Genomic DNA, 13,748 nt, shown 5'->3' on the forward strand with positions numbered 1-13,748 from the left:
TCACTGACTGGCCGGGTCTAGCACACGTGCATGACATTGATCGATTGGTCAAAATATTTTGTAATCAAGGTTCCCGTCATTAATCACACAATTTAAAGGCTGACTGATCGGCCAATCAAGTGCTTGACTAACTTGTTTCCGATAAGCCGTGAAAGGCAATTTTCAAGTCAAATGGTCGTTAGCTACAGGAACATTCTTAACTAGACCAATGAAATTCACTTATGCAATAGTTAACTCAGGCTTTAATTCTTAATTTTATGAATGGGCAAGGATTTCAATACATTACCAAGAGTAAGACTGAAATAAAGTATAGTCTTACTGGAATGCATGCTATGTTTTGCCATGATGCTGTCAACTGGAACTAGCTTGAGCAAAGAATGTGTATGCTGTTGTGAAGCTGTACGTAAGGTTGACTGTGCCTTCCACAAATGGCATGCTGCAGCTAGACGAGACCATGCTCTTTCCTCTTTATTTTTGCTCACAGCATTGGACCTCTCCGAGTTTCCATCGTTGACGAACCGGGGCTCCCAAGAGGGGTCAGCGCAGTCGCTGAGCAGCAATCCCATGGCGGGGAGGGCGGCGTACGGCAAACTCTGTAAGTTCTGGCACACCGGAATATGATGCCTCGATTTGCGTTGTGCATGGTCAAGCTAAAGCAGCCCTATTGCATAGTCACACCAAACTAGTGGGCAGTATCAGCAAATAAAACCCTGTCTGCTAGTTTTCTAATGTTAAAAATGTCCTGAGAATGATGGGGTGAACAATCACGATTTGTGTGCTGGTTGTCTGGTCACATGCTAGGGCAAAAACATCTGTGTATGTATTTAGATTTAGGTGCACGTTATGGAATCCCAGGTGGTGGAAAAACTATTCTGGAGTCCCTGACTATGAGGTGCCTCATGATCGTATCAGTAGTTTTTTAGTATGTAATGTGCTATAACGTAATTTTTTAATTTTTACTTTTTATCATTACCTGGCAGACAAAAAAAACTTCTTTTATCTCTCCTGCACTATGTATAAATGTTGTTTTGGTCTAGTTAAAAGACTACATTTAAATCCTGCTATAACGAACTCCGTTACAACGAAATTTTCGCCACAACGAATAATCTTCTATTGCCCACCAGCCGCGCATAGAAAACAACGCAAAAAATGTCTCGTCACAACGAATACTTTTCCTGGGTACTTCCGCTTCAACGAAGTTTTCGTGAGTGCTACCACATAAGGAAGAGGAGCTTGCCTAGTATTGCCACGAGATTTCGCTATCAAGTCGACCATTTCTCGTTGGCTCGTGACTTCTAGAGCCATGTGGCCACATCGCAAGACCCGTGTCTTCATCAGAGACATGCTTTCTACCACCACACACACATCCCGGTAAATTTTTCGCCATTGAGATGCTCAGCAACAGATCATCCATCCACCATGATGCTGCAGGCGGGTTTGATGCGCATGCGGGCCGCAGTAAAATCGTTGAAGAACTCCCGCCACGTTTTTGACGTAGCGTTCAAAACAAAACTATGCACGTCGTCACTAGCCCTGCAATCGTGAATGACAACCACGGCGTTACGAAGGCACATGCGCGGCCAGCGCGCACCTAGTCTAAGCGTATCTTCATCCTGCCGCTATTGCTGCGAACACATGCGGCCGTGTCGACACGATCATGGGCGACTACGAAAGTATGCGCACCAACTCAAAGCAATGCTGCTTGCCGCACCGCTGCAGATAAAACCACGGTACATACGATCACAGATAGCAACAACACAGTTTTGAAGGCACACGCACGGCCAGCGCATACAGATTGAAAACAGAACTACCGTTTGCTGCAACCAGGAATCCGCAGGAATCCGCAGTCGCTGTTGTCACGATCATTGATAGCGAATAAGCTCCGAAGGTATGCAGCTAACACAGTGGAAGATTAAAAGGCAATAAAGCCGTAAAACGGCACAAAGCGTTACAGCTTTCCTGCCATTCGCTTATGACTATGGTAGTGTGGAGCTTCGGCACTTCGTTTTCAGTAGCCCTCTGGCAAAGCTTTGACGCGCTCATTCGGGGAGCACGGCACACTTCATGGGTAGTCTGCATATCGCATTTTCTCGTGTATAACCCACCCCTGCATATAATCGGTACCCCCCACTGCAAACCGCAGGAGAAAGAAAAAAAGATACCCGCGTATTGACGCAAGGCCATCTTCCTTGCATTACCGTGAAAGCGTGCTGTAAAGCCAATTTGCGCCGCACCAAAATTTTTGTATAACCCACACCCCGAGTTTAGCTTTAAATTTTCTGCATACAGTGAAAGCTCGTTAATTCACACCTCATTAATTCGAAATTTTGGATAATTCGAAATGGTCGCCGCAGTCCGGTCCGCAGTGCATAGGAGACCATGTGTAAAACGATTCGTTAATTCGAACAGAAATTGCCGCCTCTACAGATAATTTGAAGCGCGCGCCGCCGAGCGTCATCGTCGTCAAACACTAGTGGAAGCTTTTACGGCCGAACGATAGGTGGCACGACCGGTTTTTTCGAGCTTCAAGTGGCCTCCGAGCAAAGGGCGAGCAAATTATGGCCTCCGAAATCCAGGGAGCAATTTTTTTTTTTTCCGTAGCCCTTCCGCTATCTCAGCGCCTGGCGCCACTTGTATACGCGGGACCCGCGGGACGCTGAGGAGTCGGCGGAGTAGTCCTAGCAGTCCTAGGCCGCACCCGGCAGCGTCACTTTGTTCCTCGAGCACGTTGTTCGTTCACGCCGTCAAGCCGTCTTATTCCGCATCGAAGTTGCAAGATGCCACGGGGAAACTACTGCGCGAAGACTGTCAAGGAGAAGGTGGAGATTTTGCGAGAGGTTGACCAAGGGAACTCGAGCAAATACGAAATTGCGAGGAAGCACGGCATACCTCCGAGCACGTTGTCAACCTACATACGCAACAGGACGGCCATTGAAAACGCCTATGAAGCCAAGGATTTTGGCGCCAGTCGAAAAAGGCTAAGGACAGCGAAGTTCCCGGAACTGGAGTCAGCTTTGATTATCTGGGTTAAAGAAATGAGAGCCCAGAGTATCGCATTGAGCGGCCCTATCATCATGGCCAAGGCAGCCGATTTTGCCCTGCGCTTGGACATTGAAGACTTTGTCGCCTCCGAGGGATGGTTTCATCGTTTCAGGGAGCGGCACAATCTCGTATTCCGCACGTTATCCGGCGAGGCAAAGGAAGTGGACGCCGAAACATGCGCTACTTGGAGAAGCGACACCCTGCAGCAGTACTTGGAGAGCTACTCACCACAGGATGTGTTTAACGCTGACGAGACAGCGTTATTTTTCAAGTTGCAGCCAGACAAGACAATCACCTACAAGGGAGACAGCTGTGCCGGCGGCAAGCGCAGCAAAGAGCATGTCACTGTTCTGGTCGCCGCAAATATGACCGGTACGGAAAAGGTCCCCCTTTTTGTGATTGGCAAAGCACTCAAGCCACGGTGCTTCAAAAACATTCGGTCACTGCCGACGGAGTACGCCGCAAACAAGAATGCCTGGATGACAGGTGACCTATTCAGGAAGTGGCTACTGAAATTCGACAGGCGAATGGAACTGGGCGGCAGACGCGTTCTTCTTGTCGTCGACAACTGTTCGGCGCACAAAGTCGACGTTGAGCTGAGAGCAACAAAGTTAGTGTTCCTTCCAGCAAATACGACTGCGGCCCTACAGCCAATGGACCAGGGTGTAATAAGGAACATCAAGTGCTTTTATAGGCGTCACATGCTGGAGAGAATGATTTTGTGCGCGGGCGACAGGAAGGACTTCGGCATTACGCTGCTCACTGCCATGCACATGTTGGTGCGCGCATGGGAACAGGTGACCGCGACCACAATCGCAAACTGTTTCCGCCACAGTGGATTTGCAGCTGGAAGTGCGCAGGATAGTTGTGACGTCGACGTGGACGGGGCTGAGGAGCTCATGCCAGTGGCATTGCGCGACACTCTTCGGGGCAAACGTTTTGCCGATTATGTTGAAGTTGACACCGGTGCATCGGTGTGTGGTGCCCTGACTGATGAGGACATTATCGCTCAAGTAGCCGGTGCGCAGCCTGTTGCTGAAGAGCCAGAAGGTGAGGAAGACGAAGATGACGAAGCGCCTGTGCGCCCGTCAGCTTCTGCAGTGATGGAGGCACTTAATGTGGCGCGTCTCTTCTTCAGCTTTGGAGAGGGTGAAGAGGATTCCCTGCGCCGCGTCCGCGCGCTGGAACAGAGAGCCGCAGCTGTGGCATTCAGAGAAAAGAAGCAGATGGTCATCACCGACTTTTTTGGCCAATAAATATTTTTCGTGCCCCCACCCCCGAAATCCACCCATTTTTGCTCACTTTCATTATTTCGAATTTTGTTTAATTCGAAATTGCTCAGCGTTCCCGTGGAATTCGAATTAACGAGCTTTTGCTGTATTTTGTGCCTGTTATACGCAAGAAATTACGTCCACTCTGTGAACAGCCAAGTACATCTGAGTTAGTGAGAGTTCAATGCAAACAATAATGCATGTGCTTGCTGGGACCGCAGGACGAGTAAATATCATCAGATCTTCCCAACTTTTATGGTATATGTATGAAATTTCATTCCAACTTTCACTGTCCAGTCAACACTATTGACAGGGGTGCAGCACTCCAGTTTGGCAGCACTGCACATGCCCATGGCAATGACGGGACGGCACACACTGCACCATTGCTAATGCTTGCTGCTGTTTGCGTTTCATTTGACGCCGATAGAATGTACTGTGTTATGACGTCAAAATTGAGAAAGGTGACCATGTTGTCAGAGCAGCCCAGCGTGGCATTTTGGGGCTTGCTTCGGCTGATTATCTTATGAGCTGCAATGTCACAACACAATACAACTTCTGGAAGTTGCATTGAAGCTAGCTTGTGAGGAGCGATTATACTAAATTATTTGATGCACCCAGGAGTTCAGTACCTTTTCATGTAAGTTTGAGGTCTCGGTCAGGAATTCAATAGTCGAAGTACTATATCAACACTCTCTTGAGAAAAGTTTCATCTGTAGACTAGAATACCATGGAACCTTGTTGTAACTGATATAGCGATTGATTGGTTATAGCAAACTAAATATGAAATTTGGTTGGCCACACTTAATTTTATTGCCATTTATTCTTTTTATAACAAAACTGAAAACGCGAGAGCCGGCGCGATATTGGCTGTACCGAATAAATATTTCGTTCACACGAGGCTGAAAACGCAAAGAGTAGCATCAAACGCAAAATAAACATTGAAAGACAGTGCACATCCACATTTTTTCAATAGTTTGAAAAGTTGAAAAAGTTGCTTAAATTTTGCCATTCAGTGCAAAAAAATACGAGCGACTTGACTGATTGTGCCACCGTATGAACTGAAGTTTGAAATGCTGCAACTGGACAGATAAACATTACAGTTGAACCCCCCTATTACAATACTCATGTGCCACAAAAATTTCATTGCTAAACTGATAATTGCTATAAACGGGTTGCACAAAAAAAAGCAATACAGGGGGATGGCAGGCTGCCGTGAAAAAACTATGATATCAAATGGGATATGCCAACAGACATCAGTGATAAGGATGACAAAGCTGCTGATTTTTCGGACATGCTTGAAAATTCGGACGCTTTCACGGGGCTGCCACAAGCCCCATAGAGCCAATGTATGACAATGTCTGTAGTTTCGGACGCTGAGACTCTTCCAAGTCTCAACATTTTACTCAAGTTGCATGTCCGAAAGTGCAGTAACAGAAGCCACCGCTACTCCCCGCCATAGCGGATTTCAAAAGTCAGCTTTGCCGCAACGCCACAGCACTATGCGGTGAAGCATACTGCGAACCCAAAGGGGAGCTGGGGTACTTTGGGTTGTGGGCGGGGGTGCAGCAGCTTGAATTTCTCATTTTCTTCTTTCTTTTCAAGGATATCACGTTCCATTAACTTTTAGCACGGACACCCAGCAGACAGAATTCATTGTTATAACTCATAATGTGGCATGCAGGCATTGTCATAAGTGGGTTATTTCACAATAGAAAACATATAAAAGTTGATGTCGCAGTAGCTTCTCATTGTTATGACCGATATGATGTTAAAACCGGTATCGTTATAAGTGGTTTTGACTGCACTTCGTCTATGGTGGGTTTGAAGGAGGAACAATTCGTTTTTGTATCCAGGAGTTTTCACGAGCCAGATTGCCGATTTGTCAGAGCTGATCTTTACCTGTATTGTCACTACAGATATCAGATATAGAGAACTAATTTATGGTCGCAGTGCTACCTTGTTATGAGGTTTGACTGTACCTAGGGCATAGTACAAACAGGCTCGGTACTCAAAAGTTGGTTTGCTGCTTTTCTTTAGTGACTAAGAAGTAGACTTGACTTGGCTAGTGAAATTCACTGTTAATTTCTGACATGCAGTCGGCATGGTGAAGCAGCCCAACAACGACTCCAACGAGTTCCACATCCACAACGAGGACTTCCCCGCGTTACCCGGCTCTCAAGGTGAGTGCATATTCACCGGTGTGCTAGGTGAATCGGTTCGCTTCGTTGTGAGCTGGTGGTCCGGTCAGTTGAGAGCCAAAGAACTTGCTCAGCTCATTCTCTTTTAAAGGGACCCTGTAACGCTTATCCAAGTAATCATTGAATGGCTTCATTGAAAGAGCTCATTGCCTAACGAATCAACTGCCGTGAAAATTCTTAGAATCCGTCAAGTATGAGCGGTGTTACAGGGGTTTGTCGCACACTTCAAGTGCTTCCTCTCTCCTTTCGTACCAGCGAGCACGCTGAAAGCTACGCGGGTAGGGGATGACAAAGGGGGCGAGAAGATACATCCGTTCGTCAGCATGTGTCGATCGCGCGGCTTACTTTCAGTGCGATCGTGATTGCGCGCGGGCACGTGTCAGCATCCCACAGCGACCGCAGTAACTGTGCAGCTCACGATGCTCAAATCAGCCAATTGCCATGGGCTTTGGGTTTATGGCGCGGTCATTCGGGTAATGGCATCATTTGTTGAGAAAGGAGCGCATGACTTCTAGCTGACTTTGAGAATTAATTTTAAATTCTAGGCCATTTGCTGCGCTATAATGTTTGGCTCGCGTGTTCTCAGGAGCCTCGACTAGCAATCAGCAGCGTTTTCTGACCATGCTGAAAAAAGTGCTGCAGGGCCCCTTTAAGAGAATGTCTTTCTGATACAGGCATGCGAATAGTGAAATTTAAAACCAAATTGAATACGAATGGAATAGTGAACACACCAAATCAAAAATGAATCAAAAACTATTCGAGTGATTTTTAAATAGTGAGGCAACCATTTTCGAAACACCCCTAGAATTCCATGATGTTTTATTTAAAACAAACATTCACAAAATTTCATGAAGGAACATTATGATTGCTTTTAACTGACAAAAAATAAAAAATGCCACAATTATGCAAACTGAGATCTCATTTACAGCAACGACTAAAGGTTTCGGGATATTTTGTAACTGTAGGCTGAAATACAGCAGTGACTACAGTGTTCAAGGGTGTTCATTGTCACCAGCTTTCAAAAAACCATGAGACATAAATATTGACTATTGTTGCATTAATAATCATTTTCACAATCTCATGATGATAATAGTTGATTTGGTGACACTTCCGCTTCAGCGACACTGGAATTTCAAGCAAGAACACCTTTATCCAGTAATTAATTAAGCATCGGCAGACCCTTAAAAGTTCAGGCTGCTTGCATCTTGGTTATTAAACTATTAAAACAAGAAAAAAATGACCTCTTGCTGGTGCAATATTTTGTTCCTTGACAGTTCTCGCCTCGGTGCTGATTATTCGAAAAATACTCAGCACTTCGTATGTGCACTGTTCGATTCGTTATCCGAAATTTTTGAATATTTGCACATCTCTGCTTTCATAACCTCTCCCGCCTACATTTTGTGATGGGACATGACAAGTTCTTCCAATTGATTTCAAATACTGCATTTACTCATACACTACCAGCACTTGCTAGCACCACGGAAGCATGCCATAGCAAACCCATAGCTGTGCTGTCTAGCACCAGAAAAGACAAAGGGTGTATTGTCTCCCTCTTTGTGGTGGTTACCTGTCTGGTCAAAGTTCTTCAATCATAAAAGTTGTGAAACTTCATTCCACAACCCGGACATGCCCATGGACAAATTTGCGGGGGAAGAAAACCAACGCCGCCCGGGAGCAATGACCAAAAACACACCGCATTGCCATGATTGCTGTAGACTTCACTGTCGTTGCACGAATTGCTGCGGCAAGAATTAGGAGAGGTGTTTTCAAAAAAGGTCTAAGAGTTCTGTGGCCTCAATGTCATCTGCAAACCGTAAGCCGTAAATGCATGGCTCGCTTCATTAACGCATCAGTGCTTGCTGGCTTAAGCACTGGAACACACTAAAAATGCCATTTATTAGCTTTTTTTTTCCACTTGCAGATGGCATATCCGTATTTTGATACGTGGAGTCTGTGGGGAGTTTTGCGACTTGTGGGCTTGAAGAACTCTGGTGTCTTGCGTCAACCCAGCAACAATTATGATTGAGACATACGTCTAGTCTAGGCCCCCTGATTTCTAACCTGATGTTATTGTATTTTAGTAAATTGAAGTGAGAAAAAATTTAGAAGCCGCATTTACATAATTCTGTAACTTCACGCCACAAAAAAGATACTGCAGTTAACCTTGAAACAATTAAAAGTAAGGATGTCACTTTTTCAAGCAGTTGTTGTTGAACCATTCCACTGCTGTCACTGCGCTATAACAGTACGGTTGCATTATATCTACTGCTCTTATTTTTCATTTATTTTTTTGTCCCTTGAAGGTCAGGAAAACAATCAGGACAGCTTAAGTAAACAGGTGAGTTGAAAGGCACTGCTTTTTCTGTGCATTAGCACATGCTAGAATCCTGTTTTTATGCGTATGCATAGTGGACTGACACAAACGCATGATATAGAATAGGCTTCACGTTTGCACGTTCCTAGCGCATGTCTTCCAATGACGCAATGCCACTTTTCAGACGAGTAACGCCAGCAGCGAGTCATCGAAAGATGGCAGTGGTTTCTCTAGCGACAAAGTAACGTCGCAGCCGGTCAAGCGGGGCATCCAGACATCAAAAGACGGTAGGCAGTGTACAAGTTACTTAAAAAAACTCGAAGGGCTTAAATTTTTTTTTCGCTGGTTGCAAAGTTAGTAAAGCTGAAGGAACCGTAGGGGAAAAACAAGATTACTTTGGTGAAATTTTGTGTTCTCTTATGTGTGTAGTGTTCAGATTTTTATTTGACATGAAAAGGAGCATATGGGTTATGTATTTAAAAGTGCCAACATCTCCTAAACATCTTTCTTAAAAAGTGTTTCCTTGGTTTTATTGGCTATATATTTTGAAAGCAGAGTAGCATGCTCGCGTCTGTGTGTGTAACATTCCGTGTCGATGCATTTTTCTTTTTAATCTTTGTGGTTTGTAACTTTTTTTTTTTTCTTCTCCATTGATCTTCGACTCGGTATTTTTTTTATCTCCTTCCTAAAAAATGTAGGGAGGTGTGGTGTCCCTCTCAGTCACAGTTGTAAAAGCCTGCTGTCACCCTAGTTCCTTTTTCGTTAGACTAAAAGGAAACAGCGCCAGTTTTACAGTACGGGCACGGATGACAACTGTCTGCCTTTACCAAGTGGTTCAAAATGTCACACTCTTTTGTCTCTTGTATGTGTGTGTTTTAATGTGTTTTAATATTAAATAGTAATGAATAACGCAGCTTCTTACAGCCACTTGTACAAAATGTGCGTGGCAAAAGATGGCTGTCTAGCACGGCTGCACTTTGTGGAACTGGCTTCCTGTTGAAGTAAAACAAAGTAAACATTTTTCTTTTAACCTTAAACACTACTATTACAAAGACCTTTATTAATGTTTAAATATAATTCCATTATGTTGTGAGATACCTGCATGAACACAAAAATACTGTTAAAATTGCTGCTTTGTATATGTGTATCTCTGTAATTATTCATGTATGGACCCGAACTAGCTTGATGCTTGGAATCCAGATGCTTCTCATGTATTTATCGATTTTTGTATCTTTTATTTTTTTCTGGCAAATGAAATTCCGATTCAAAACGATTCAAAATTTAAATGCGTACTCCACGCAGGGACGGTAACGAACATCCCTGCGGGCATGGTCACGGACCAGTACGGCATGGTGGGGCTCTTGACGTTCATCAGAGCGGCGGAGACAGATCCCAACCTCGTCTCTCTGGCTCTGGGGAGCGACCTCACAACGTTAGGGCTCAACCTCAACTCACCCGAGTAGGTCTCCGTCCTGCTTTTGCCATCTGCATTTGGGGCTGTCTGCTGTTGCGTGCATGTGTACAGTACTCACGGATTGAAATGTGACATCGTTTGTGTGTGTGTGCGTGTGTGTGTGTGTGTGTGTGTGTGTGTGTGTGTGTGTGTGTGTGTGTGTGTGTGTGTGTCTAAGAGCTGCTAGGAGCGATTGCTCGAGATAACCGCATCATGTCGCTGCAAATCTGGCTGCTTAAGGTAATGTCTCTGATGTAAGCGTGTGAGTCAAAATTACGCCGACATGACGCAAACTGTAGACGCTTGAAACGAAAGTGTGTGCGTACTTAGCTTTAGATTTCTCACGTTTCACAATCTGCGAGTGCTGCATGGTGCTCGGTGGTCTGAAATATGTGCCTCGCGGGCGGTTTAATGACTTGAAAATTTATTGTCACGTTTATTTCTTGTCGTCGCTGCCACTTTCGTCGGGGACTGTAACAGAAAGGTCCTCTTCGTGAGGTATAGAGTGCATACAGGTGGTGTGCTAATCGTGAAGATAAGCTGCCCTGGTTGCTTAATGCCTGTGGGATTGCGCTGCTAGGAACGAGGGTGTGGGCTTGATTCCAGGCTATGGAGGCCTCATTTCTGTGGGGGCAAAAATCAAGAACGCCCCATGCATATTCAACAGCAAAAATTTGCAGGACCCGAATTATAAGAGAAATCTATATTCTTGCTTTGTCTGGGAAAATAATCTTGAAAGAAATGTTCCAGCCTGTAGTTGGTATAATTACCAGCTAGATTAGAAGCATTATGCCCTAATACAGCAGAAATTCACAGTTGTTGTGGAGGCATGGTCCCATAACCTTTTGCTGTCGGGTGTACTTGATTTAGATGCTGAATTAGAATTGAAATTTTTCTACTCGAGCTTTCTTTTTTTCCGTGGTTTTATTTCTCAATTTTTCTTGAAGAATTGATGACCTAAATATGCTTTTTACAATGACCGGTTTTTTTTCTTCAGCGGTGCAAATAATCAGATACATTACGGCAGATTCGCAGCAAAACAAATTGTGCATTCCCATGTAGTATTTAGATGGGAATTTCAGAGTTAAGAGTTCCTCTAATATGAGTAATAATGTTAACTTTAAGCCTATTGTTAATGTGCGAAAGACATGGCATGCTGTGTGATAGCGGCTGCGTCTTGTAAGTCTTTCAAGTTGCTCTGTATGTACTACAGGTTCAATGCATGTTTTGTCTCATTTATGTATGATTCACATTCACTGTGGCAAGAATGGCGACAGTCAGAACAAACTTTTAATTTCTTTAATTTCTTGCTTATATAATGGGGTACAATTTTTAGTTTCTCTTGCATGGGAATAGTCCGTGTGATTTTACGAACGAACTACTTAATGTACTGTGACAGGGCCAAGGCTGTAGTAGGCAGCTGCTTACGATCAAGTAAGTATGACAATTCTCAAAACAAAGATGTTTTGAGAGAAGAAAGAAAGCCTTTCCAGAGATAGATATGGTCAAGTTCCGTCCATCATGAACGTGCCTTTCATCAGAAATTTGAACCAAACAGTAGTTAAGGGCAGAATGGAGGCTTGAAATTGTGAGAGACAGTTTAACAGGGAATGTTACTGAAGGTAACGTTTCTAAAAGGCAAAAAAGGGGGGACTTGTTTTGATGTGAAGACAATTCCTCCTGTTGAAAAGTTGGATTCAGCAACACTCTGCTGTTCAACAGTGCTTCATAGCAGATAATCTCTGTATAATGATATATGCAGTGAAGTCGGTCTATAACGGATTAAGGAGCTGTGAAAAGTATTTTGTCGAAATGAAAGTTGCACCCAAAGCATCTGACTATTTCAACTTCAGCGCAAGAATTCTAAGAATGGGAAATTGGTGGGCAGGGAAGGAGGTTTTAATTACATTCCTTGAGATGGACAAGGTTCAGTTTTAGCGCGGTTATAAACGAGGGAATCTTTTTCCTTGTTCTGTACTGAGGCAATGCATTCCACACTTTGATAGCATTATGAGTGAGTCACAGTGCTACAGAGTTTGTTTTGCACTGATCACAATCGCCCGTTTCATCAAGTGGAAGTTGCGCTGAAGTCTTACAGCCGTACAGTATGCGACATTGTGAAGCGTCCTAAAGAGTAGAATCATTTTTCAGTTTTCTGTGATTCGCCTTACTGGTAGAATGTTAAGTTAACGAAAAACAAGGGTAGTGCATTGGTCAATGCTTTCAGCAACTTGTTGAGTAAGTACTCTGGAAGGGTAAGTTACTGCATACAGCTATGGCATACGTTACGCAGCAATGGATGAAGCAGCAACAAAGGGCTAGCAGTTTTAAGCAAGAATATGGGTTGCAATTCGTAGTTATAAGTGCATTTTTGTATGCCTTCTTACACACACCCTGTTCATGTCGGTAGCGTCACAGTTTCCATCTAATGTTAGACGCAAAATTAATAACAACCAACAGACAATCAAGCCAAGGAAAGTATAGGGGACGTTATTTGTAGTAATTGTGATTAAATCTGAAGAAATTAAAGTGGATGAAAAGAGAACTTGCCACTGGATGGGACCGAACCTGCAACCTCCGAGGAAAGTATAGGTACGTTATTTGTAGTATTATTGATATAAATCTGAAGAAATTAAAGTGGACAAAAAAGACAACTTGGCGCCGGCAGGGACCGAACCTGCAACCTTCGAAAGTTGCTTATTAATTACTACAAATAATGTCCCCTATACTTTCCTTGTCTTGATTGTCTGTTAGTTGTCAATAATGTCCTGTCTAACAAAGGAAAACAAGCCCTTAAATAAATTTCCCATCTTTAGTTGCCATCTAATGTTACGCAAAGAAATATTTGCTCAGTAATGGCATAAATTATGAAGGGCTGGTATGGCTTTCAGTGAGGAAATGTGGTAACAATTTGTATAGTAGTTAAAAGCATGCTTTTGCACATTTGTTAGATACTTCCTCTACATGTCAGTACCGTGATTCTTGCTGTTAGTCAGAAATTTGTGCAACTATGGCATAAGTCCTGTGGCAATGGATGTAGCAGCAAAGAAGGGCAAGTGGAGTTTTGAGTGACAAGAATATGTTACAATTCTTACAGTAGTTCCGGGCATGTCTTTGCACACCTTTTTACATGCTCTACATGTTAGTGTTGTGACACCTGCCGACTAATGAGACACGCAAATTTATATAACTACACTCAAACCTCGTTATAACGAACACGGATATAACGAATTATTGGTTATAACGAAGTAAATAAGGAATAGTCTTGTCATAGCTACAGTGTTACAAATAAATGTTTATAACGAATTTTCGGATGTAACGAAGTTATTTTCATGGCAGATGCGACTTTGTTATAATGAGGTTTGAGTGTATGACATAAGTTATGTAGAAATGAATGAAGTGGTAAAGGGCTGGTAATCTGTTCACTGAAAAGAGTATGTTACCATTCGAGTAATAGTTAAATATGTGCT

General features: G+C 43.6%; 1 protein-coding gene across 1 annotated transcript in view; it reads left to right on the forward strand.

Annotated features, from left to right (window-relative positions):
- LOC119401457 (CCR4-NOT transcription complex subunit 2) overlaps positions 1-13,748 on the forward strand; it is a 36,792-nt gene that overhangs the window by 14,244 nt on the left and 8,800 nt on the right. The window contains exons 7-11 of the mRNA XM_037668282.2: positions 485-595; positions 6,410-6,493; positions 8,815-8,849; positions 9,010-9,112; positions 10,128-10,284. Coding sequence (XP_037524210.1) covers positions 485-595; positions 6,410-6,493; positions 8,815-8,849; positions 9,010-9,112; positions 10,128-10,284 — 490 coding nt within the window. The remainder of the gene's footprint in view (positions 1-484; positions 596-6,409; positions 6,494-8,814; positions 8,850-9,009; positions 9,113-10,127; positions 10,285-13,748) is intronic.

This window comes from Rhipicephalus sanguineus, chromosome 8 (assembly GCF_013339695.2).
Source record: "Rhipicephalus sanguineus isolate Rsan-2018 chromosome 8, BIME_Rsan_1.4, whole genome shotgun sequence".
NCBI lineage: Eukaryota > Metazoa > Arthropoda > Arachnida > Ixodida > Ixodidae > Rhipicephalus > Rhipicephalus sanguineus.